Below are 27,365 nucleotides of genomic sequence, written 5' to 3'. Positions count from 1 at the left end.
GTATTACATTACAGATTGAGGGGCTGGGGGAAAGTTCAAGACTGTCTAGGTAATTATTTTTATTTCCATTCTTGTATGTGGAGCCCTGTTGATGGCCTAGGAAGCCTTTTGCTAGACTGTGTACAAGCACGTAACAAAGAACAGGCTGTTATCCAAAATAGGGCTGAAATGCAGCATTCACATTAGTTTCAATTGTAATCAAGTTTAATTTCACATACAACTTTGGGAATCTCAGCCTTCATTTTCCCCAATCAAAATTCATGCTTGTGCTTGCATTAGTTCTAATAATTAATGTTCTGTGACATGAGAGTATATGAATGAGGGAGGAGCCGTATCTGTGATACAGACTGTGAAGATAGCAGCTACAGTAGTCTCTGTCCTTATTTCATGTTGAAATACTGCAGCGATGTGCTGTGGGAGGACAACAAAAAGTCTTGACCACCTTGAACTAAAACTAGAGCTTAGTCCTCCACAAGCAAAACTGTAGTGTCTGTAACCAACTCAGTATATTTTAACTTGCAAGCAGTAAATACCATGTTATATTTATAGCTCTGTCAGCACTCATTGTAAAATTCTGTTTCCCAGTGACTTTTAATTTCTCTACATTCAGAATTTAAACCAAAATCTTGCGTTTTTGGACCAGACTGGTTATCTTTTATGTCCCAACTACATGCAGTGGCTATGATGAAGATTCCTATGCTGTCTTTGCAGGCATGAGGTCTGAATGAAGGAAAGCTAACCAGTGGAGATTTTAGTGCTACGGTTAAGAATTCCTTTGTAATTGAATTACTGAGGAAACTTTGGTTCAGGTTCTGTCTTGTTTTTATGTAGCTTTCCCACCAGGATTAACTGATGTAGTTATCCCAAGGCATCTTACCCAGTGACAAATGATCAGGGCAAGGGTTAACTTCATCTCCCCTCCACCCTTCTTTTCTGAAGTTGTGATCTTAGGCAAATGGAATGCCAGGGGAGCCGGTGAATGCAAGCCAGTAAGAACTCTCCGGGAGAAAAAGAGACTGTTTTGAACATTAAATGAAACTTAATATACAACATAAATAAGCAAGTTTTGCTATTTTGCTCCTTAAACAGAAAATACTTGTCCCTTTTTTTGTCTTGCTTAAGATCGTTTAGTTATGTAGGTTGTGTGATTTCTCTGTGATAAATAGGAAGCTACAAAGTTCTTCCACCTTGAAGTAGGTTGGTGGTGAGTAACAAGTATCAGATGGTTCTCAGAATTGAGTTTTTTTCCTGGTAGCTTTTCTTGCAAATATGCCAAGCATTGATTTCTGTTTGTTTTAAAAATATCTGACTGCATCAATTAACATTCTCATTTGTGCTACTTGAAACCTATTTCTCAATAGAATCATGACATGAATTACACTGCATAAGAAAAGGAATGAAAAGGATTTGGGAATTACAGATAGTGGTGAAACTGGATGGAGGGAAGATAGAACACACAGAATCCGTTCATTGAGCCTTTTGGCTGAAAGGGTTTGTGCACTACTTTTTACCTACTGGTATTTGTGTTTTAGTTTTGCTTCGCCAATGAAAATTAATTTCAAGATGGTCCACACCCTAAGGTTTATCTAAATCCTTCACAGAATGACATTCAGGATGGTAGAATTAGCAGATCTGTATCTCTGTGTACTCTGTGACTGGAATAGCAAGAATACCTGGGAATATAGCAGAAAGCAGTGCATCCACTCAGAGATATAAAGAATAAAGCCTTCTTTATTCCCATCATTACTCATCCTCAGGAGCCTATCAAGGTGCACAGCACAACTATGTGGAGAGTTGAGAAGTGAGGACAAAAAGCAAAAAGAAAGAGATGACTTACGACTTACGTATCTTAAGATGGTACACTGTTGAAATGGCTTATGTATAAAATAAGTTCCAACAAAGGTACAAGAGGAGAAAGTAGTTAAGGCTCTTTACATGGTCAGAGGCCTTGCATTTTGTCACGGAAGACACAGAGTTTGTGCCAATTTAGTAAAATCTTCTCCCTGAAATAAGTATAGAATATAGAGTGCGTGCAAGCAAGATGGTTTTTCTGACTCCTTGAACCATCGCTGTTTGGTGGGAAACCTCTGGTAGGTGTTCTCTTACTCTGAAAGGCACATATTACCCACTCCCTTTATTCAGGGTAAACTTTCAGAATGTTTTAATTGAGAACCAATTTCTAAGTGGAGGTTTTAGCTTCTCAAATTAGACTGGAGCCTGGTACAGGATTTATGCCTGTAAATTCTTGATTACAAAGGTCGGAGACTGTTTAGTTGATACATATGCAGGATAGATCAAATATATCTGTTCACTTAATGGGGAAACTTCTGTGCATGTGTTTCTGGCAGGAGGAGGAGAAAGTAGTACAGATGTGTGTGGCAGTGATGTTTGTATGTTTGTTTTTTAAACCTGACTGGTATCTGTAATGATGATGCAAAATACAAAGCCTAGAATCCTCTAAATCCCCTATAGATTCTTCTTTTTTAGAATCCAAGAGCAAGTGTTTTAAGTGCAAAAAAATAAAGTTACTGTTACTTGAGTTGTGTGTAAGAACGGAGGCTTTGAATCCTAGTTTGGTGGTTTTTTTCTTTCTTTTTTTTTTATTTTATTTTTCCTGGAACAGCAATTAAACAGTGTATTACCAAGCATTTTCAAACTGCTTGAACCTAGTTCTCTCCAACACAAACAACTGATACTGCTGAATTGAAAACAAATTTAAATAAAAATTGTTTTAAATTATGTTTGGAGGAATTGTGCCATTGAAGTGTTTTAAAGGTGACTTGGAAATACATCATTATTTATATTTGCACACTTTAATGAAAAGGTTTGTATAATAGTGATTGAATAAGACTTTGCATGGACTTTTTTCCTTTTTGTGGATTTGGAACAGCTCTGATAGGCTGCTCTTCCCAGCAACAAGGAAATGACAGAGATGGGATGAATGCTTTATACAGTCCAGTTAAAATATTGCTATTGAATGCACTCAGATACTTCTGTTCCATTTTTGATCTATTAGATTAGTGAAGCTTTCCTTCACCCCCACATGTATTCAACAGCGTTTTAACTAGGTGTGTTTCTCGTTTCTGTGTGATAATAGCTAATAATTTGATAAAGCTTCTTGTTAGAGTCTTCTAATCCTAATGAAGCACTAGAGAATGTAAAATCTGCTGGCAAGTCTAGTGCCTGCAGTGGAGTAATTATGGAGAGTGCTGTTGGTTAAAATGACCGGAGAGCTCAGGGACTAATTGTAAGGAGTGACAGAACAGAGAAGTTTTATTGCTGCAGTTCCCTGAATTATGTTGAGCAGCAGCTGCGTCAGCAGATTTCAATTACCATACTACTGCTCCAGTCCCTTGGTGTCATTCTCGTTGGCATCAGAGTTAACTATTGATCTTCTTATTTATAGAAGCATTTTGTGTTGTTTGGCTGCAGAGGTATATCTTCTTGTTTGGAAAAAGCAGAGCTTGCAATGAAGAAATTTTTGCAAGGAAATAAAACCATTTAGAAAACCCTACAAATACGAGGACTAGATGAGATGGTTGTACTACCTCTTGCCTACGTGTCCCTTAAAATACTGTGTTTTATCTAGGCAGGTCTGTAGCACAATTGCCTGTGCTTGCACTGATATAAAATACTCACAGACTGACCAGGGAGAAACTTGGGGCTGAGGAAGGAAGCCTGCTTTTCCAGTGAGAGTGAGAAATGATATACTGCTAGGGTTTTAAGTCTTATTTTTGTTCTGTGTATTTGCTGCTTATTGTCTTGTGTTTGGGAAGAGTAACTGAAAATAAACCGCCGTAGATTTGATAGGATCTTGGCAAAACATGATTGCGGTGTTGCAGTCACCCTTTACTGGCAAATACCTTTTTCCAAACATTAGGGAAGGCAAAAGGACTTACAAATCTTTACTTATTTAACAAAGTAACATTTTATTTTTAATACAACCTGAAGGCCAAGTGAATAAACTCTTCTGGGCCTTTTCTGGCTCCCTGCAGGGACACCACAAGCATCTCTGCTTTGCTTTTGGAGCTGGTATCATGGTGCACAGTGAACAGACACAGAAGTCAGCTTGCTCAAGGAGGGGCTGTTAGCTTTAGTCTCAGACTGTGGATGCCAGAATTGGCAGCAGCAGAAGTGAGGACCCAGGAAGATGAAAGTAGAAGCGTTGGAGCAGTACCACTTGGATAGAAATGGAGAGGGTGAAGGAAGGAGCTGAACCTCAACCCAGGGAAACACAGACCCTTAGTATGGGGTGTTTTTTTGGCGTGGGTCTCTTGTTTGGGTGGTTGTGGTGTGGGTTTTTTTTTTAGTGGGACCTGGCTGTTTTTTAATTTTTAAAAAAAAGGCATGATTTTCTGTAGGCAGTAATCTGTCCTCCTCTTCTGTGCTGTTACCTCCCTAGCTGTGTGTCACCACTCAGGAGTGGTGTTTCACATCACAGTTTTGCTGACTGAATAATTTGTCCGTGCACTTTCTAATATGCTTCTGGCAAAATCACCTGGAGCGATTTCAGTCACTACTGTAGCCAGCTCATCAGATTCTGACTGAAGCAGATTAAGAAGCAGATGCAGGAGCTGGTCCAGGACCAGATCTCTGGGCAGTGACACCCTGCAGGAGCAGTAACAGGCAGCTGGCTTTGGGGATAGGTGAATGAAGTGGTACCTTTGGCTCTGCAAACAGCTGTGCTGAAAAAAGCCTTTTCTAAAGCCTTGTGCTGTCATAGCTATACAGTGAAAGGCCATTACTGGCATGAGGCTGCTATCGTGCTTATAAATTTTTCCATAAGATAGGACTGTGCACAGCCATCGGGTGCAGAGTGTTACCATGGCTTGGTTCAGGGGCTGGCTGACAGTTAGCATCTAATATTCTCATCTTCAGTGTTTGTCCTGATTTTGGAGGGCATGTAATTTGTGAACAAAGTTGCTGATCTCTTGCAATTGTAGGATTTCCACGCCTCCCCCCGCCCCAGCTATTTTAATAAAAGCCAGTGGTACCAATAAGGTGTTTAAGCGTTGTTTGCCCCCCCCCACCCCCCCCTTTTTTTTTTTTATTTTGGGCTAATCCATCACAAAATGAAGGAACTTCAAGGGGGAAACTCGAGGTGCTCAGTTCTGAGATCACTTCAGTAGTCTGTGATAAAAAGCTGTCTCTGTATTTTCTTAAGACCATCAGAATTAAATGGTTTAAATTTATTTGACTAATTGCGCTCATTTAAGTTTTTAATAATTAAATGCACTGAGGCTGTGTAACTTGTTAACAGTCATGTCCTTTTCTTTGCTTTGAGCAGTTTTACTCTGGGCACCGATCTCCTCACATTCCATATAGGTTATTGCACCTGGTATGGACTCATGCACGGCATTTAGCAGGGTACGAGCAACAAGATGCACACGAGTTCCTCATTGCTGCATTAGATGTGCTACACAGACACTGCAAAGGTAAGGCTTGTACTGAGTCTTCAATCAACAAGGAATATTGGATCAAAAGGAGGTAGAACAATCTCTTCTTAAATCAAGTGTAGTGTCTTCCAGTACAGCAGTCTTAACACCTTTTAAAACGTTTGGTAGACTTAAGGGAAAAGATTTATAAATAAATAAACTGTTCCCACTGTCAAAAGTTACCTAGGGTTAGAAGCAGACAAACCTGTACATTGGTTTGAATCACCATCATGTTCTTCTCTTATTGGTTGTGAGTCACTGTCTTTTCTTTTAAATTGCCATTTTACTTCTATTTATACTTGAGGCAGTTAGAAATCTTACTCAGTGTGTCATGGGACTGATGAAAATAACGTAGAGGAGTCTATGGCTGTTCTGCTTGCATACTATTCCACTGTATTTATGATACCAAACTCCTTACAGAAATGTGAATAAGAAAAGAGAGTATTGGTTTTTTGTATCTTGTTTTATTTGTAGATAAAAATACATAATTGTACAATACAGTAAAAATATTCAGTGACATGTTTTTAGAGATGAAGTATCTAAGTCTTGAACTGATTTGGTAAGATGATACGAAATTATGTATTTCATGTCAGCTGAACAAAAGCTGAACCGAAAATTTCACAGTCTGCCAATGTTTGATCTAGCTTGATTCACTTAAGCACAGAAATTTTTACTGTTCTTGTAAGGGGAAAAGTAGTAGGGTTGATACGAGCAAAACAAACAAAATCCTTAGTTACTAAAAATAAGGTTTAAAGCACTCAACTTTCCTTTAGTGCTCTTAGAAGAAGCACTTAGAGGTTAGTTTTTTGGCTTATCAGGACTATCAAAGGGAAGGCTGCTACTGCTTCTTTGAAACATTTTGAAGTCTTGCTTTTATCTTTGAGATTGTCTTACAAGGTAGATGTGCTTGTTCAGATTCATAATAGGTGTCCTCCAAAAGAGTCTTCTCCAAAAAGAGTACTTCTAAGGACAGGAGTACATAGAACAGTTCTTTTGTAATTATTATTTGTCATTTGACAGTCACTAACTGAAATTCAATAAGCTTAACAAAACTAGTGTTGAAGTACTGTACGGAACAGTGTCTGCCCGAATACTGACCTCTCACTTCTTAACACTGAATAAACTCCGCTGCAAACAGAAATACTTTCTGGTTCCTGTAAAGTTTCTGAACTGTTGATCTAATGAATCTTGATGCTTTTTCATCATCTTTGATATAAAATGATGTTTGTATTTCTTCTATGCTTCCCAGTTAGTTCATGAAGAAGCAGTATTTTCAGAATTATAAAGAACGAGCTTGCAATAATAAAGGTCCCCATGCTCTTTTCAACTGATAAAGAATCTGAAAAGAGTGGGTTGGTTTTTTTAAAAAAAAGTGTTGTTTGGCTTTAAATGAAGAATCTGTTTGTATCTTCTGGAATTACCAACAAAATCAAGCTTTCTCAACTTTTTTTTTTACTCTTGTGTTCAGCCTCTCCATCCTGAACAAAAATGAAACTGTGATCCATCCTAAAACCTTGAAAAAAATCATATGTTGGACTTTCTTTGTTGGAAAGGGTGTGTGCATGTGTATGGATTCTTTTACTGCTTGGTGGATATCACAGATGTGTTGCAAACAGACTGCTGAATTGGTATCAAGTTTCATAATGGTTTCAGCCAGCTTGAATTGAATTAGGAAGTTTTGCACCTTTAGTACTGAGCTTTTTTGGGTTGTGGGAAATGTACCGTTTACATTCAATACAAGGACTAAAATTCAGTTATTTAATGGGTATCCTTAAGTTTGAGTCTGCACGGACATAACTAAGCTGTTACAGTGCTACCGGTGGGAAGGCATTAGCAGTAGATCCTTGACATCTGTGCACCCAGGTTTTTAACTTTCTGTTTCTGAAGAAATTAAGAGACTTTTATTATAGAACTATGGTAAATAATCTATACCACATCAAGGTAATTTTAAAGAAGTGGTTGAGCAGTTGTGTGGGAACCAAACAAGTTAATCTACACCAGAATTTCAAGTACGGTCATGATAAACCACTTTTGGAATGAACTAGTCTGCGATGTAATGAGAAAGTTTTCCCACTTACATACTTATGTATGCACACACACATATGCATGTGAAGTATACATATGTAAAAATACTGTAACGAATAATGAGAATATGTCCTAAAGCTACAATAAGCAAATAATGCCTCCCCTGCCAATATTAAATATTTGTTTTTACTGAATCAAAAAAGCTTTTAAAGCTTCCAGTCAATAGTAATCAAGTTCTACAATTAACACACAGTGAAGTAAAATAAAGTCATGGGGAAAATGATCACCAAATCTTCAGGCACCAAAGTAAATGAAAGTGTTCCTTATGCTAAGAACTGTATAAATACCCAGTGATATTTGTGTGGCTGACTTTGGTCGTTTATCCGCTTTCCATTCCAGTTACCCAGCTTTCTAGGAAGTGTCCTAATGCAAGTCAGAGAAAGCTGTGAACGCTTGTAACTGATACCTGTCTTGGCCTAAATAAAGAAAAATACATGATTTTGATGTGCATTTAAAGATAAGTTTTGTAATACTACATCCTATGAAGCATAAATTTAACTGCCCTGTGAGACTATCATATGGGCTGGCTGGCCCAGGTAGTTGTTTGGTTTGGTTGGTTTTTTTAATGCTGGTTGAATATATACTTTGTTTTGTGGAGTTTTGGAAGCTCAGGATACCTGTATGATCACCCATGTAAATCATGTCTCAGGGGTGATGGCTCTCCTTGTGCTAGCACTGTTGTGTTGAGCTGTGACATCTGTGCAGGGCATATTCTGAACACTTAGCAGGGCTCCTTCTGTGCTGCTGGAGTAATAGGAAATGTTTTGGAATAAAAGGGATCGAGTCTGTCATGCCTATGCATCACTATTCATCCCAACAGCTGGAGAAAGATGGTCTAACTGGAAAGTAGTATTTTGGTGGGGGGGTGAGGAGGAAAAGCTAAGCTATTATTTACCAGTGTCTCTCTACCATGCACCCAAAGTGTGCGCAAGGTCTGTCCTCAAATGCATACTCCAACTAAAAAAGCGAGAGCTTTCTTAAACCTGAATTCTTTTTCCGACATTGCTGCTATAAATGACATTTAAAATTGTACCTGCATTTTGTGCTGTTCTGGTCTCTCTTGCTGGGTTGATAGTGCTCACGGTTCTGCAGTGTCATTGGTATTTGTGGTCCTTCTCACCACAGAAGCTTCCAAATGAGACTCAGTTTACTCTACGTCGGGTAGTAGCTTCTTCACCAGAGTAATGCTATAAGCAGCCTTGCTGTGTAGGGAATGGCCACCTTCTTTGTACTAGTGTGGAACCATTTGCTTGGACTTCGGCATGTATTGCCTTTGGTCTTTAAAATGCACAAGAAGTTCGATTTTTGGTCTCCGAATATGTTTGGATCATAGAAGATGCTGAAAATGATCAGACACTGATCTGTTGCTGCTTGCGTGTTTTCTTAGGATCTTCTACGAAGAACAAGTACAAAGTATACCCCACTCTTCATGTGGGATCCTTCAGGAGTTCCAGGGCTCTTCATTTGTTAGAGGAATACAAATAGGTGTTTCTGCCCAGTCTGTAACACATTAGTTCAGCTTTTAGTCAACCTGAGAGATACATCTTAATTATCAGTGCTCTAAAAGAAATTCAGAGTTCTAATTCTGCAAACTCCCATGACAGTGAGGTTCCAAGAAACTTTGTAGTTTACTCACTTTGTCTCAGACATATTCAAACTTAGACCAGAATTATAATTTTCTTGTATGGAGCAAGACTGCAATTCAAAAGTTAACGTTCAGCCTGTAATGTTAGTTTTTTATTTATTGCAAGAGCAACAACAGTCAAGCAGCAGGGAGTGGCAGAGATGGGCATATGTACACAAAGGGACAAAAAGCAGGATAAAAAAAATTGAAGTGATCCTATATTTTTAACCCAAACTTTATTCAGTGAATGTTACTCAGTTGTCTAACAAAAGAAGAGTAGTACTTTAAAGCTGATTGTTCCTCATTTATCTGGTTTTCATGAAGCATTTTGCATTCATCTTTAACAAGGACTGCTACAAAGCAAATTTGAAGCCTGGTGCTTCATGACAGAAAAAGAATGCTGTGCTGAGATTTGGGAGTAAAACACTACCCTGCTCTGTGAATTCTGCATGATATTCTTAGGAACAGATAAAGCATATGCTTGTGAAACATGTCATCTGCTATGATCCATATAAATTTGTGTGTACACTGCTTTGTCATAAAGAATAACAAGCACGTGTTCAGAACACTGGGGGCCAAAGTAAAGCAGAAAAGTTAACATTAATGTCTTGTTTTGATAAATGCCCCTTTTAAAATCAGTCAATTTTTTAATTCCTTTTTCTTATTTAAAATGCATAATGGAAGTTGAAGGCAAAACTTCTTTATTTTTATTTCAAAACCAAAAGGAATGTTAAAAAGTAATCTGCTCTTAAAGTTGCTATGTATGATTTACCTTTAGTAGTATATTAAATGCCTAGTTACTATGCTTAATTATTGCACAGATGCAGTAGTAACTTATGGGGTTTTTTTAAAGAGAATTGCATTTAATTTGAATCCAAACTTTTAAACTCAATCTTCTGCCATTCTCATAATTACATTAGTGTATACATAAATGTATTTTCAAGTTTGGTTTTAGCTTTGTGCTGACAGCCTCTTACAAGAAGCTGCTGATTTCCCCAGTAGGAATTATGACCAGCTTTAAAAACAAAAATGTATGAAACTAAAACCTACTTGGTAAGACAGAAATGTTGAAGGGAACCTTAACTTGAGCACAACAATCTAGCAGCTTCTAGTTCTCAGCTGCATAATATACCTCCTCTCAGCATCTGTTACATATTGACAAGTGTGAGTAGGTGGTAATCTTACTTTTTTTTTCCCCTTCCTCTCCAACCAAATGTCATGGGAAATAATGTTGAGTGGGTAATGCCATTCTGTTTTGCTGGGAACAAGCTCACAGAATATTCTTTTGAGACCCTCTCGTCACTGATCCTAATTGACTTGTATAATTGAAAAGGGAGTATGCGTTCTCTCCCGTAGGCGGAAATGGCTGTCTATTAAAGCTGTCCAACAGGGATGTTACCTGTGGCCCAGTGAAAATCTCTTAGACACTGTTCTCTGCTTCTGCCCCCCCCCCCCCAAACCAAGGGGAGATAATGATTCAAATGGTGAGATTACAAGGATGTGGCAGTTGCATGTTGTTCCTTTAAAAAGGAAAAGTGGACTTTTAAAAACAAGGATAAAAACCATTAAATTCTTTTTTGAAAATCCACATGTAGTCTTTAAGGTTTATAAGTGATCTTTTTTTAAAGGTGAAGAAAGTCTTGTACAGTCTCTGTACTGTATGCTCTATTCATTAGCTTAGCATAATTGAGACCTTAGAAAGATCTTAAGTTCAATAAGATTTAGCTGAAATTCCCATCAAGAAGTGCCTCAGACTGGGTCTGATAACCCCCAACTTGAACCTCGTACATTTGAAATCTAATTTTAAAGCGTTTTGTTCAAGAGCCATTTCAAGGAAACAATATGCTTTTCTTGACAATTCAGACAAAAGTTTCCAAAGCAGGCAGCTGAGTGAGAGCTTTTCTGAGGCATTTAGGATCTAATTAACTGAAGTGGCCCATTGCAGCTTAGTAGGTATCACCTATGTCTGCTTTTCCCCACTTAGTATAAAGTGGAACATTTGTCAGTTTATATAGTATTTTTCAACAAATTTACAAAGCTTAATTGGAAAAAAGTCTTATTCCTTCCTGCTGCAAGAAGACTCCAGCTGGAGCACCTTAGACATAAGAAAAGTGGTGGGGTTTTGTCCTCTACTTCTAGATACTTCAGGTGTTTTGGTTTTTTTTACATACTTAACTAGAAATTAATTGGTTTTAAGTAATAGCTGTGACTTGAGGAGTCAGTTTCAGAAATTAAATACTTCCTAGTAAGTTAAAGATACTAGGAAACCTGGCAAAACTTAATTATGTCTTAGCAGTTTGTTGTAGGAGATTGGAAGACATCTTCAGATGCACTTTACGAAATAATTAGCTAGTGCTGTGAAATAGTTTGTGTGTGCATCTCTGTTTACAAAGCAAAACCACGTGCATCTATCCTACCCAAGGAGAATAAGCAGCACAATCTTGGAAATCAAAGCAAAAGTGTATCACTCCTAGTTCACCTATGAGGAATGGAAGGAGAATGCCTCAAAGCTGAGAGCTGCGTCAAGAAATTTTTGGCTATTTAACGCTCTGGTTAGTCTAAGAAGGCTGAATTGGCCTAATCGCAGCACTCAAATCACACAAAATCGCTGTGCTCCTGAGACCTGCAGTGGCAGTTGATAATGCCTAGAAGATGGGTACGGGCTCATTGTGCCCTTTGGGAATTTAGAGGATTGCCATGCCTCTGGAGAAGGTGGAGGAAGGCACAGCACTTACCTTCCCACTTCAGATAAGGGCATCTTTCATTTTCTCACTGGTGAAAACTTTGAACAGAAAGTACATGTTTATGTGGAAAGGACAGGATGCAGACAGGAGGCTGGAGGTTAATGGGTCTTAACAAACCTCCTCCCCTCACTCTCGTCTCAGAAGTTGACTGGCGTAGAATTAAAAAGTAGCGTTTGCTGACGTTTCTCCTCTGTTCATTTAGGAAAATAATGTGCTACTGAATACTCTGCCTAAGCAGAAACTAGTGCTTCTGTGGTGAAGAACTGGCCATTTGTTTAGGTACAAATGTTGCACAGCGGTGCTTCAAGTGAAGTTTAAATATTAATTTTCATGAACCACCTTGGCCACTCCTTCATCTTGGGAGCTGATCTTTATACCAGATAGTGCAAAGGGAGATAGGGCAATAGATACCCTGAGAAAGGGTTTGGCTAACAGCCGATACGCCTTTAAAGCTTCAGCTCTACAGAAGTCGACTGCATTTAGTCACCTTCTGATTACCTTTTATATTTTTCCAGAGTTCTGTTCTTGTTTTCTTGTTCTTTCTTCAGTGCACAGCATTTTCAGGGTTCTGTAGTGTTTATGTGAACTTGCAGTATGTTTATAAGTTCGCGTTATAAAGAGTTACTGGAGACACAGTCCAAGACAAACCACTTGGAGGATTTTTGACTTCTGAGTCTGTGTTTGCATTCCTCCAGGTGATGATAATGGGAAGAAGGCCAACAATCCCAACCACTGTAACTGCATCATAGACCAAATCTTCACAGGCGGACTGCAGTCTGATGTTACCTGTCAAGTCTGCCAGTAAGTAACTTTTTTTTCTGATTCTGAACTCTGATTTGAATCTCAACACTTCCCAGTGCAACAGCGTACTGAATCTTTTCTTTCTTGAATACCAATAAAATACCAGCAAAACTCCAGCAAGGCAAGAACTAAATGCAATCAATTACCAGTTAACTGTTGTATATTAAGACATATCAAAAATGTTACCTGGAAAGTACCACAGGCTTATGGGCACAAACTTTTTACTAGTCTGTAAAAGGTTGTTCTTTTCCAAGTTCATGAGGAAAAGACTTCCAAGATCTCTCTGGTTTTGAAAGTATGTTAATCATCAGGAGAGGTTTCAAAGAGGCTGATACCTAATGTAATCTCAGGTACTAGCAAGTAAATGTTTTACAAGAGTAAGCAAAAATGTATTTGTTGCTCTACACTTTGTACTGGAGCAAGTTGACTTCTCTTTCAAGATGTTTGGTGTTGCCATAGTGCAGAAGTCAGAGTTCTTGTTTTTTGTTCTGTCCTGCATTCTTTATAATTACGCACACTGTCCTGCAGATGGACTGTTGTGCTGTGCTTGTTTGAATCTGCTTTTATTTCCAGTTTCCTGGAGAGATTTGCAGAAGGTTTACTGTAAGGAAAACACATGAAATTTTATTCTTTGCCTGGTAGAGCCACAGAATCCTTATATGATAATGAAAAGCTCGATGCGTTATGACACAATACTAGCATTGATGAAACTTTAACAAAAGTTTTCTTTTGAAAATTGACAACTTTTGCACAAACAAATCTGAAAAAAAAGTAGAATATTGTAGGCTTAATTAGATTGCAGGGTGAGATGCTAGTTTTACAAAAAGAGAGAACTCAAAAAATAAGCATGAGTACAAACAGAAAATGCTTCCAAACTAGGAGCTTAGACCCCTGGAGTTCTGGATTTCTCTTAAAAATGTAAATGCTGAAAGAAAATATTTCAGTCAATACAAGTTAAAATTTTGAGAAGCTTTTTCTGTAGTCTAGCTGTTGGCTTGTCTTCAGCTGTCTTGTAGAGAAATCTGATTGAGAACATACGCTACTTCTTGATGCAGTTGTTCTTTGGCCTCTTAAATTCCAAATGGTGTAGGAGATGCATTATAATATGAACTGCAAAGCTTAATTCAGTGCACTGCTGTATAGAAAAAGTATTTGGAGCTCTCTTTATCGAAGTACCCTTAAGCACCATCTTCCGTGTCTTGACCAGAGAACCACGCTTCTAAACTAGTTGGATTGCATGTAGCTATGGTAGAGGTTAGCTGGTTTATACTGGTCGGTAGTATGGTCAGTACCTCTATCTCTGAGTAACTCTACTTGTTCACTTTGAGTTACAGGGCTCCAGTGAGTGGGAGAATGTGTTAAACATATTTTGCATTTAGTACATCACATACATTTCCTAAAACACAGGGCTTTTAAATACACAAAAAAACAATCGGTTGTGGGAAAACACTCTGGAGCAACAGTATTTTCTGTCATCTTTGAGTGCCCTCTAGGGGTGATGTAGATCCCATAGTTCTTAAAAGTAATATCTGATGTGCATCCTAAAGTGAGCAAGACTTAACAATACTTCCTTTAAATGTGTATTAAACTGCTTTCTTTTTCATAGTGGCGTTTCCACAACGATAGACCCATTTTGGGACATCAGTTTGGATTTGCCAGGCTCCTCCACCCCGTTCTGGCCACTGAGTCCGGGGAGTGATGGCAGTGTCGTAAATGGGGAAAGCCATGTATCAGGCACCACCACTCTCACAGACTGCTTGCGAAGGTATGAAACGAGACAAATATCATTTTGGTGGGGTAAAAAGAATTTGGCTTCATTCTGTTCTCCAGGTGGCACTGAACAATGGGAGTAAGTGATGCTTTTTCATGGCGTTATCCCCAAACAGGATTTTTATACATATTTTAATTTTTTGCATAAGAGAAAGCGAGAAGGCAAAGAAGGCTCAGAGCAACAGTAGGCCTAACAATAAGCAATCAAAACCAGTTGCCACGCGATGCAAAAGGGAAACAAATTTTACATTGGCTGCTTCCAGGCAGTGTGGATTTAAATGATTTAAACCACTAGTGTCTGTCTCCATGTTCTTGGTTGTGTCAGCTAAGCAAGCACATAAAAAGAGTTCACAATGCATTTAATATTTGTCTAAATTAGACACCAAGTATCATCTTGATTTTGCTGTAAACAGCCGAGGGTCGGCTACTGCCAGCTTAGTTGCGGGGATGGCATTAAGAATTAAAGGAATGGAGCTTTCAAGAAGAAAAGATAATTCTGAGCAGGAAACTTAGGCATCTTGGAAACAGGTAACTGGAGAGAATGTTATGGCTTCGCATACAGTTAACTTGGATTTTTCAGCAGATCTGAAAGTCATTCTTTTGTGGCAAATGCAGATATTTGTCAAAGATATTTGAGGAAGAGGTTACCTGTAGCCTGGGGCAAAGCTAATCCTCCTGAAATAGAAATTCATAGCCTCTGACATCTGATTTCTAACTTTCTTGATACTTTTAAGATCAATAATTTTAAGAAAACAAGGGAATTAGTACAAATGAGAAATTGCTAATGCAGGGGTGCATCGAGAGGCAAATCTGGTCACATTTTGGTGATTTTTGTTCAACATAGGGATTAGTAGAATCAGAGAGAGATGATGATAGGGAAGGAAAAACATCCAGGTTCAAAGATGCTCTCAAAGAGTATGGATTTTGGAAAGAAGTTGAACTCTAATGGATAAAGAGGATGGGTCTACATTTTTACCCAAAAGTTAGCAAGCAGGTTGAATATTAAATTCAAACAAGGAAGGTGTGTGACTTCCTATCAACTCGTATGGCCATGTGACTTAAAGTTGGCTTCAAGAAGGAAGGATTGAGCAGCAATATGACAAAAACCAGAAGAACATAGGCACTCCTGACAACAATAACAACAAATTTATAAGCCTTTTTACAGTCTTGAGAGAAGAAAAAAAAAAATCAAAAAACAAAATCAAAAACATAGGCTAGGTAAAGAAAATCTTATTAATCAAACAAGAGGGGAAACCAAGGGCTGTGATGATTAATTAATGCTGGAGGCTGCATTGGCCGTAAACAGAATGAGGCCAGGTAGGGTGAGTGACGAGCTGATACCACGTTGCCCTCACGTGCTTAGTGTGTGCATTAATATCAAATGTTCAATTATATTTCAAAATATTTAATCTCAAAAATCCTAGTTGTAAAGCAGCTTCTGGGGAGATTATTTATTTGCCCCATGGAAGCCTAAACTTGGAGGGAAAGACTTAGCAGTCCATCCTCCTAGCCTTCTCTGTGCTGACAGTTTCTGAAAAAGTGAGAGAGATTTTGCTTTAGTGTGTTGTGAGAACACAGAGGTAGTATATTTTCTCTAAGCAGTCCCCTGTTCTGTAACAGTCTCTTCCTATAGCTCCCTTGAGCAGTTCTGTCTGAAAATTTTGAAAGAGATTTTTCTAGTTGTCAACACTTGGGTTTTCTTGGAAGATGTCTGTATTTTGAAAAGGACTTTGTGTTTACAGCCCTTTCCATCTCAGAGCTTTGATCCTAGCCCTGGAGGGCTACAAGCTTGAAGACTGTCCTGCAGATAGCATGCAGCCGAGCACAGAAGTCATGTCATCTTGCTTCAGAACATCCATATCAATGTTTTTGTTTTTTGAAAACAAAAGATCTTTGCTTTCTGAATGAAAATTAGCTGTTCTGTTGTAGGAGATGAACTAACATTTAGCTCCTTTCTCAGACACTGCTGTATTTCAGTGCAATGTTCCCAAGTAGAGCGATGATAAATGTCAGATTTGGATACCTGAACCATAGCAGTTTACATTATTGTAAGTGTTGGGTTTTTCAAAATGACACTTAAAAGCCATAAACTCTGTCTCTTGTGGTGCCAGTGACCCACAAGGAAGGGAAGTGTTTTCAGCATGTGTGGAAAAGGGTCTGATCGTTTTGTGCATCCCTTTGCTTTTTAATATTTTTTTCAGGTTTACAAGGCCAGAACATCTAGGAAGCAGTGCCAAAATCAAATGTAGTGGTTGCCATAGCTACCAGGAATCTACCAAACAACTCACTATGAAGAAGTTACCCATTGTGGCCTGTTTTCATCTCAAAGTAAGTTCACAGGGGGCAGACAGAGCAGAGGACATGTATTTCTCTCTGCGAGGATGAGCTAAATTCCTGGACATGCTTCTGGCTTTCACTGGCTTATCTTTTAGTGATACAAATTAATATAAAGAACAGCTTGCATGCCCAGATCGATTTCCTATTAAGATAGTATTACATTATCTATAATGTAGCTTTGCGGTATGTCTGCCGGAACCTAACTAATCAGAATCTAGAAACAAAAGGGAAGGCTGGTACAATACCCGAACCAATCTCCAGTAACACCCATCCTGCATGGTAAAATTTTTACCTTACATTTTTCCTGGAAGAATGCCACACAGGAACTCTGTGTTGAAGGAAAAGCATGAAACAGTTATGGGTTGCAGTGGAGAAGGTTTCTTGTATCTTCCCAACTGTGATGCAGTTTTAAACACTTCCAATCCAGATTGTCAGATGCAACGATGGGAGATAATGTCACAGTTGGTGCCCTCAGATAGTTTAGTCCTGTACAACTTGTCTTAAATATAAAGAGTATGACTGTGGTGCAAGGTAGGGAGCTATTGGAGATGATGAAGGTCATTCTGTGTCAAGAGGCAAAGGGTCCTTGAAAAGTGATCCCCAGGCCTTTGTAGAAGCAGCCACCAAAGTAATTTAACTGCATCTGTGGTCTGCTTGCTTAAGCTTTTCAGCTGCAGACCTCTAAGGTCTTGAGTATCTCCTGGGACATAACAACAAAATCCTCTCACTGCTGGGCAGCAAATGATGATCACTGGCCTCACCTCTTCCGATGACCAGTGTTTCAAGAAACTGCTTATCTGATCATGATACTAATGTCACTTAAGCTACATAAAGAAAAGCAGCATTTTACCTACCACTATGGTAACTGGAAACAGATCTTAAAACAGCAGCCTGTATGCTGTGTATACAAACGAAGGCTGTATTGTTTCTCCTTCCAGCTGGAGAATGGTGAATTGAAAGAACACACTCTCCAGCCTTTTGCTTCAGAGGCTTCCATCCATTGTTCAATTCTTAGATGGTTTCTAGGCTTTGAACTTTGGTAAAACACCTGGGTAACTTTAATGTTGGAATTAGACTTTTATCTTGTCATGGCAAAGTGAATGCTGAACTTTGCTGTAGCATGCAGGCAGTTTTTCTGGTTTATTTTCCAGTAGCCCTCTAAGCTAGGTCAGTACATTCATAGTGGAAAATCTAATCTGTGTAACTATAGTGTCATGGTCTCACGGAGCAAGTCATGGACTGTGTTCAGAAATTATTGTCGTTTGAAATTGTTAAATTACATAGCAACTCTGTATCCAGCGTAGCAGCAATTTAAAATTTATTTTCAAAATCTGGCTTGTAGAGAGAAGCTTGTTAATGAAATGCAGAGGTCTTAACATGAAAACAGAATGCCATAGGAAGGTCTGTATTCATGAGAAAAGATCAGTTCTGCTTTCTACTGGAAAAAGGTGTTACAGGCGGAAGGATTTCCCTCTTGTAATTTACAGGCCTTTTCAGACAGTCTGGGACAATCATGCCTTCAGTTGTTCACCATATACCAGCAGTTCTTCAGTTGCATCTTGAGTATTAACCAAGATGATAAGCGATGTTATACGCCAAAGATATTCACCTGCCTGGAATAGATAGTAGCACAGTTCCTTTGCTGTTCTTTGGCTGGTTTTGGTCTTCCTAAAGAGCATTTTTGCATGACTGACTTCAGGTTTCAGGAGTGCTTGGCTGGCTGCTTGGCTTCTGGGGGGAGTTTTGGGGATGTTGGGCTCTTGGTTTTTATTTTTGTTTTTATTTTATTAATGCAGAGTAGTTGGCAAGATATACCTAGGTGATTCTGCTCTTTGGGCAAGGCAATGTAAATGTGCTCAACCCTTTTTCTACACTCAGTTCAGTGTTTGTGTTATCCAGAATGGCTGAAGATTTTTTTGAAAATAAATTACTTTTCCTAAGCAATTGTGTTGTCCTGTCCATGCAAAATGCAGATTTCATTTCATGTGTTAGAGCAAAAAAAGAAACACAAAAGATAAGAATTACAGAAGTCTCAGCTCTTCACGTCTGGATCTGTTGCTAGGGAATTGTTATGGCACCACGATTGGAAAATAATTAACTTGAAGTGTAAATAGAGCAGAATTTCTGAGAAATGGGGAGAGAAGCTGCCTTTAAATAGAAACTCATTCATCTCTTTCTGGTATTTGTTCTTGTTTCCATTTAATGTTCAGTCGAGAAGATGAGGAAAGGATGGTGGGTATTGCAGGCTCCTCTTTTGGTGGAGGGACAAGGCTTTTTTATTATCATATTCCATTTTTGCCTTAATTTGAATTCGTATTCCTGTGTAGGCTTGACTCCTGTCACTTGAGATGATTGGATGGGTGGGTTAGTGTGTGAATCTGATGGCAAGCTCTCATTGTCACCAGTTCGGTGTGCTAGTGTAGGCAGCAGCCGTGTATTTGAATAGTGCGTAGTACAAATTCACACTGGTTTGGGTAAAGGCTGTGTGTGCTCTCTCTGTTTAATATATCTTTTTTCCTTAATGTCAGTTGGGAATAAGTTTCAGTGTATAGATATTAAGGTAAACAATCTAATTAATACTGTATTTTTCCCCTGCAAATTGCTGTTTATTTTCCTGGTAGAAATGTGTTAGTGTTTACGCAGGGGTTCCCAGCCCAGATAGTTGGTAGAAAAAAATCTGGAGATGTCCCTGGATACTGACTGCTAATATGCTTTCATGTTACTGTTCCTAAGCTTAGGACATTTATAAAAGACAGAAAACTTAGTCTTTCTCTAAAGAAAAAAAAAATTCTTCCACTTTGTCTCCAGCGGTTTGAACACTCAGCCAAACTGAGGCGAAAGATCACTACGTATGTCTCATTTCCGCTGGAGCTGGACATGACACCATTCATGGCTTCCAGGTGTGTACCAAGTTCAAAATCCCCCAAAGACCTGGACAGAACTGTTTACCAGTTCATACATGTGCATCATGAAACATGGAACATCCTTGAATCAAGGTTATAGAACAGTATGTATAATGATACTTCTGCTGTAAGCTTCTCCTTGAAATGTGCGTCTTTTCTAAACTAATTTTTAGATAAACTGTTGGGTTTTGTGTGCCACAAAAGACTTTTAAACGTTAATTTTTTTTTTTTATTAATGTGTGTTATGTTTCTGGTTGCATGTTAAATTTATAGACTCAGATCCACCGTGCCTTCAGATCTCTGCTTTGGTCCCATCACCTGAGTCCCCACCCACGAGTCATCTTGTGTAATTAGGCAGACTAGACACAACCCAATGCCTAACCTACTATTTCTGAAGTTATAAAAATCCTTCCGCTTTATTCCTGCATACATGCAAATCTGGGTTTTCAACAACTTCTTTAGAGAACGCTGCAAGAACTAAAAACATAGTCCAGATTAAATACCAATTAGAAATACCTATTTTAAACAGAAACAATTAAGACTTCTCCCACCTCCCAGGTTTGTGAAAGACGTGACATTTATATAAATATACCTTTATAAAAGGAGTTTAATCAGCTCAGTTAACGAGTATTTGTCAGGTATTCCATTCAAATATACAAGAGGATATTCAGATTTAATTTATATCTGAAGCAATGCAGAAAGCCCCAAAAGGTGGCATCTCTTAACACAGGGCTCTATTTGATGTTAAAATTTTACTAGTAATTTCAAGCTTCACCCACCCCACCCCCCCTGGAGAAAAGTGGATGCTTCTGCCAGGAGAGAAAGGAGAGCCCTGAAGCTCTGTTAAATAGTGTTATATTAAGAATATATGGTTTATTCCAGTATATTCTGGAGATTTTGAGACTTCCCTGTTCTATCCGGGGAGAATTCACCACAGAGGAACAGGCTCTGCTGATGAAAGGTATCAAGCATAATGGAATAGAGATGGGATAATCAGCAGGCATAACTCAGTAATCTGAATTTCATCGGCTATGAAATCAACAGCATAATCCTGTTGCTGCTGTCAAAACACAAAATGAATTTACAAGTCAGAGCCAGGATGATTGACCCATCACAGGATAAAGGATTGATGTAATTAGATATTTTTCCAGGTTTAAAATACAAATCTTTTCTTAACCTGCTTTTAAGCTTTTTTGGATAGGATATTTGACACAAACAGATCTGTATTTGCAGCACTGAAGCCTTGACCAGGAGGAGGAAATGTTGTTTCTTATGTAGCATTGCTGTGAGAACAAATAAAGCATCTTTAGCATCCTAATCAGCAGCCCTTCGCTGCTGCTAAGCAGCATTGTGCTTTTGAATAAGGACCTGCATTTGGCAAACAGGCTGTGTCATGTAAAACCTATTTCCTCACTTTGGGAAGCCACTGCTTTAAGTGACTGGATTTTTGTGTGTGTGTGTGTTGCAGTAAAGAGAGCAGAATGAACGGGCAATACCAGCAGCCGACGGATAGTCTAAACAATGATAATAAGTAAGTGGTACATTCCATGACTCCTATTGTGAAAGGTAGTTGGCTTCTAGAAGGAGATATACAGTCTGCTGTATATCCTGCAGTGCGAAGTGCATTACCATATTTGACAGCACAGTAGGTCTGAACTGTTGCAAAATAAAGCTTCATTCACCACAACTGCCTTACCCTTCCGTGGGTTTGTGGCAGCTGACATTCAGAGCTGAAGGTGATAACCCCAGCAGTCATTCTATAAGCAAAATTAAAAAGTATGGTTACAGTATTAAAAGGGATGGGGGTTTCCTTTACATAATTGTATTTCTGTTGCAATAGCAAAGGGACTTCCAGAGGACCAAAAGAAAGTTTATAGAACACTGACACTCAAAGTCCCAAGTAGGTGACCCCAGTAATTCTGGGGGCTCTTAGTCAGGTGTTGATTCCAGTCAGAATAAATGACAGGCTGATACGGGACTTGCTCAAGAATGTAAAGGGAGTGTAACTGAAAGCAATATCTGTAGCTTCATGGGCAAAGAGGTGGTCACACAAACCTTACTTTTTTTTTAAATAAGTTTACAAGTTTGGTTGCTACAGTCGTGCTGATGTTGTGTATTTAAATTCTTCAAAGCACTTTATTTGGCACGAAAAGTTTCATTAAGAAACTGGAATTGCACAATAGGTAGATTAAAAAACTAGGTCTTAGTGCCATTGGCATACAAGCAGATACCAGGCAGGTGTTAGCGTGTGGTCCTATAGCGACTGATTCCTTCGATGTATGGTGTTTAATAGTGTTAGCAAAGATCTGAAAGAAAACAACTGATCACTGTCGAGGTTTGCACATGACTTAAATTGGAGAAGTTGTTAACAATGAAGAGGATTAGGTAATGAGAGCAGAGGCATCTGCTCTTAGAATCCTCCATCTAGGACTAAAGAGAGGTGTCCTTCCTAGTTGGCTTAAAGGACTCCACTAGGAAGAGGGTGACTTTGTAAATCAGTGGCTCTGTAGACAGTCAACTGAATAGGTGCCTTGTTGTGGCACCACTCTGTCAAAAGAGCTCAGTGAATTTTGAACATAAGCAGGACAACATCAAGTGAGATTAGAGATTATTTTGCCATTGTGCAGCTGTGTTTGTATCCCATTTTGAGGATAGCATTTTAAGAAAGAGTTAGAGTGGAGAACATTTGGAAAAGAGCTGCAGATATATTTTAAGACTGGAAACAGAATCTTACCTTAGAACAAGAGAGCCAAGGACTTCAGTCTTCTCCTTTTTAAGGGAAAAAAAGAGGTGAAGAGCAAGTTGATTAGTCTATCAGTATCTTTCTTTGGAACAGAGATGTGTCTGCTAGTTTTCAGGCTAGCAGGCGAATGCACAGCAGCATCTGAAAGCTGGAAGTTGAGGCTGAATATATTCAGTATTTTAAAATAGACACAGACTTTCCAGATTAAGGACAATTAATCAGTACAGCAGTTTATCACTAGAAATACTTAAGATTAGCTATATTTAAGATTACCTCCTTCCCCATCCCCATACTTCAAATGCATTTTTCTGGTTCACTAGAGTGACTAATTCAGGGAAATAGAAGATCAGACTAGATAATCAGTGGTCCTCTTCAGGAATATATCAATATTGATCCATTTTAGAAGAAAAATCTTTGGTAGCCAGTATTGGTAAAGCTGACGGCTCTCCTCAGACTGCAGTGGTGCAGTAATAGCGAAACAGAAAAAGAAAAATGTGGTTCTTTACTATTGCTATATATGTTTATGAACACAAGCTTCTGCTTGTCTAAAATGTTGGTTGTTATTCCCCTTTTGATCCACATATTCATTAACTCTTTTCTGTACCAGGTATTCCTTGTTTGCAGTAGTTAATCACCAGGGAACCTTGGAGAGTGGGCACTATACCAGCTTCATCCGGCAGCACAAGGACCAGTGGTTCAAGTGTGATGATGCCATTATCACCAAGGCTAGCATTAAGGATGTGCTAGACAGTGAAGGGTAAGTTGGGAACTGGAAAGGGGAAAGGAAGGGAAACTTTGACCTTTGTTGGGTTTTCCTAACTTCCAGTTAAAAGACCCTTTCATCATAGAGAAGACTTAATTTCTCTTTTTGAATATCTAATGTCTCTCTGTGTATGTATCAGTGCTTCAGAATGTTGCTTTATATCCTGCACTTGTTGAAGGAAGAAGAGGGGAAGGATGAGGGACATCAGCTGACTCCAGTGTCTGTAACTGGTGCTCATGTCCAAGCTCTTGCTTCCTAATGGAAGGGACTCTGCAAACCAAAGTGATACGATCATCAGTGTAGGAGCAGTATTTACCTCCATGACACGATCCAGTCTTTGTCTGCAGAACCTTTGGATTACTATGAGTGTAAAAGATTTAAAGAAAAGCCATTAAGAAAATCCTGTGAACCAGAGTGGGAAGGCTGTATGGGAGGCAGGTGTAGAACATGAGCTGTTTCTTAGTTTCTTAGCTCATGGCTTTAAATTGATTTCAGATTGACATTATGATGTCAGATATTTGCATTAGACGAGTATTGGGAGTGCCGGGCAGTAGTTTGCAAGGGAGACATCTTGGTGTTCCCCTTTTGAGGGAAGCACTGGGGACTGGTATATGTTTCAAGAATAAGGTAACTTAGAATCTGAAGTCTTCATTTTGCATTTTCAGGAATAGACTTGGTACTGGAAAGATAAGCCTTTATTATTCTTGTTTTAATTATTTAATTTTTCCTGACACTTGCATGGATTGCTGCAGGCATGTTCAGTTTGTAATTTTTTTTAACAAATTTTCCCACCTTTTCATTTTTTTGAACCAGGAAGCACAAAAATCTATAATATCTGAATTTTAGATTTGACAAGGTAACTTCTGCTTTGAGGCCAGCAGAAAAATGAGTTTGTTTTTCTTCAATACCAAGTGGCTAGCTCTGGTCCTCAGATGGCGTATGTCTGTGGCAGAAACTGCCATAGGCAAGGAGGAGATACACACCACAACTGCTGCCCCTCCGTCTCATTAACGGCTGGTTTGAGCTCTGATCCATTTTCCCCGGTTCAGATAAAAGGCTGACACTAAGTAGATCGACATTGTATAAGGGAAGCTCCATAGGGCATGAGATGGAACGATAATAATTGGAAAGTCTCAAAAGTGCTTTGAAGCATTTTAAGAGAGTCATGCAGTGACCCTGTCAGTGTGTGGTGTGTAAAGAGTATGTAGAGATGAGTCCACTTCCCTCTGACATGTAACTGCTTGAGGGCTGGGCTCACTTCTGTAGCAGTACACAGAAAGTATTTAAGGACAGGAAGAATTTCATCCTATTAAAACACCAGATTTGAGTACAGATTGAGACATGAGAGATTTGAGTTTGATTTGATGGGGACACATGAGTTTTCACCCACGTGCCTGGTTCTTTGTTTTTGCTTCTGTAGCAGTAAATGGCAGACAGTTTGCAGTAATCCGAAGTGTCTGATGCTTTGGTAACGTGACTCCAAAGCAACAGTTGCATCTTAAAGCACCTCTGTTGTATTTTGTGTCTTGATGGTGTTAAAAGGATGCTGCCTGTGCAGGCACCGACGTGGTCGAGTCTTCTGGAGCTTTTGGGTTCTGAGGAGATTCTACAAGAAGGTTTGTTTGGTGCACGACTGTTCGGTTTCCTGAGTTGTTGGTAAAATTATGTCAGTTGGCTTCCCTCCTTCTCATCCATGGTTACTGCAGGGAACTGGCATGTCCCTGGAATCGCTTCAAATTGAAAAGAAAAACAAAATTAATAGTCCTCATTTTTTTACGATCGCATCAATGGAAATACGAATCTGCTCCAACGCATAGCAGAAAGCTGAAACTCTACCTCTGCTTTCTTGCAGATATTTGCTGTTCTATCACAAACAGTTCCTGGAGTATGAATAGCCTTATCCAGCAGCTTGTCAGATATAAGCAAGGAAGAAAATAAGCAAGCCTTCTGAATCGACACACAAACCTACCTGAAATGAAAAGACCCATTAAAAAACAACTAGCACTGAGCTGTAACAGGACCTACTTGACACTGACTCAAAGCCTGGCGGAGTAGGAAATGAACAATGTCCAACGTGTATGCAGTCCCGCAGGACAGAAAGGGGGAAAAAAGAGGCTACAGTCAGTCACTTAACAGAGGAAATCTAAAATGAAAGGAATGCTCTGGGTGGGGGAAATGGGAGCAGAGGAGTCCGGGCACTGGTACATCTCCTATGTTCCTCCAAAATGTGTGTGGGAAGGCAAGGGGCTATACCCTCATCTCCATAAAGCATCTTCTCCATTTGGTGCTTCAGCTCCAACGACCAATCATATAACAGTTAAAATTAAAAATCCAAGCCCATTTTTTATGCATATGGGTCTGAAAGCAGTAGAGTGGAGGAGGAGGGGATGACACAACTAAAGGACTTTGCAAGTATCTTTTTATTTGTGAATTTTAGTTATTAAATAAATACAGTATGAAACTATTAGGCTCTTTTTTTTCAACAACCATAAAAGAAATCCTGGATTGTGGAACTGAAGCTACAGTACTAAGACAGGTTTTCAAGCATGCCTGCTTGCACAGGTAATGTTTAATGCCATCGGACTGCTCATCAAAAGCATCAGCACAGATTCTTTTCTGTTTGAGCCCTTTTTTGTTTTGTTTTCTATAAATAGCTATTTTCTTAATTTTTTTCCTTTTATTCCCTTTTTTCACGAGAATGAAATTCATAAATGCAACCATCAGTAAAAATGAATGAATTGGCGTGTTTATACTGTAAGAGTGGTCTTGGTTCTTTTTTTAAATCTTGTGAATAAGTTTGAATTTCTCAAAATTGCTTGTTTTGTTGTTGCTGTTTTTGGTTTGTTTTTTTCCCCTGCTGCCTTCCAAAGGCATATATATGACACTTGAGAGAACCTCAGTATCAAAAAATGTACCATCTGTTAGAAACGGTTGCTGCTGGGGGCAGCATCGAGCGATAGATCTGCTGCTATTGAGCACTTCTGCAGTGCACTCGGTTTTTAAGTAAACAACACATTTTCCTGGTATGTGCTAGGCTGGTATTGGTTCCTTGTATCCTCCCACATGTATTAACTCCTCACGTACTCTTCTCCTCCTTGCAGAATCGCAGCCTCCGTCTCAGTGTCCTTAGCTTGCAGCACTTGGTGCACCAGCTTTATTGCAAATGCAATTTTGCTCCTTTTCTCCCCCTCCGCCGCGGTGTTGCCTTGTTGAGGTACCAGCAGTAGCTGCTCACGTGCTGTATCTTGCTCTGGGGAGGCTGGGCTGTGGATTGAATTGCAGCCTGAGAGAAACCATGCAGAACGTAGAGCTTAAATGAGCAAAAATAGCGCTGTTCTCCCTTCCTTATGGAACCTGCGGGGAGCTACGTGTAAGAGTTAGGCACTGTGTAAATTGGTGTAAGAGCCACCCCAAAAAGGTCACTAATCTTTGTGTGTGTATCCAGATGTCCATTCTTCGACTTTAGCAGTGTGGTTAAAAACTTGGATGGGTCTAACCTTTTAGATTCTGTGCTCTAGAAATGAGTTACAGGTGTCTAACCAGCCTGAGGCAGAAGTGGAAAGCGATCTGGTAAACAGAAGAAATAGGAGGAAAATAAAGGAAGTGGGTTTGGTTTTTTAAATGGGCATTTTACAAGAGCAGCTGAACAAAAGGACGGTGGAATTGTATTTGCTTTGTACACAAACTGGAAGAGCACAAGGCAGTTTTGTACATCAAGAGATTTCTGCGACAGCTTGCAACAGGGGAGGAAGAAGGGGCGACTAATTGAAGCACCCTGAATACCAAATCAGACATAGAAAACGCGCCGTACAGTGTGGGAGTTACCTAGGCAGCCTGATTTCCGCAGAAGCGGTAGCGTACTCTGGTTTTGTAACCTGTCTTTCCTTCTCGTCATGCTTGAAATAATTTTCAGTTGTAATTGGGTGCTGCAAGATTCAACCTGAGCGTTCTTGTCACAAATGAAAAATGGCTGGAGAAATGCGGATGAATGGTGCACCCGCAGGAGAGGGGGCCCCTCCCTCCCCGAATCGCACACGGTATCGTGCAGATGCTTGACGACGCTTTCTGCTACCTTTTAATAATGCAGCAAGCTTGCAGAGGAAGACAAGAATCAGCCTTTCATTATTCCCAGGGCTGCTGCAGTTGGCGTCCCCACCTTG

General features: G+C 39.3%; 1 protein-coding gene across 6 annotated transcripts in view; it reads left to right on the top strand.

Moving 5' to 3' along the window:
* USP22 (ubiquitin specific peptidase 22) overlaps positions 1-26,018 on the top strand; it is a 111,730-nt gene extending 85,712 nt beyond the window's left edge. For all 6 annotated transcript variants that reach the window (XM_074840428.1, XM_074840427.1, XM_074840424.1 and 3 more), the window contains 8 exons: positions 5,288-5,435; positions 12,584-12,689; positions 14,296-14,454; positions 16,661-16,787; positions 19,605-19,696; positions 21,168-21,230; positions 23,050-23,199; positions 25,058-26,018. In XM_074840428.1, the coding sequence (XP_074696529.1) occupies positions 5,288-5,435; positions 12,584-12,689; positions 14,296-14,454; positions 16,661-16,787; positions 19,605-19,696; positions 21,168-21,230; positions 23,050-23,199; positions 25,058-25,100 (888 nt within the window). In that variant the 3' untranslated portion in view covers positions 25,101-26,018. The remainder of the gene's footprint in view (positions 1-5,287; positions 5,436-12,583; positions 12,690-14,295; positions 14,455-16,660; positions 16,788-19,604; positions 19,697-21,167; positions 21,231-23,049; positions 23,200-25,057) is intronic.
* The last annotated feature ends 1,347 nt before the right edge of the window (positions 26,019-27,365 follow it).

Source organism: Strix aluco, chromosome 15, assembly GCF_031877795.1.
Source record: "Strix aluco isolate bStrAlu1 chromosome 15, bStrAlu1.hap1, whole genome shotgun sequence".
In the NCBI taxonomy this organism is placed as follows: domain Eukaryota; kingdom Metazoa; phylum Chordata; class Aves; order Strigiformes; family Strigidae; genus Strix; species Strix aluco.
Note: the sequence above shows the minus strand (reverse complement) of the source record. Positions and strands in the feature narration are given on the sequence as shown.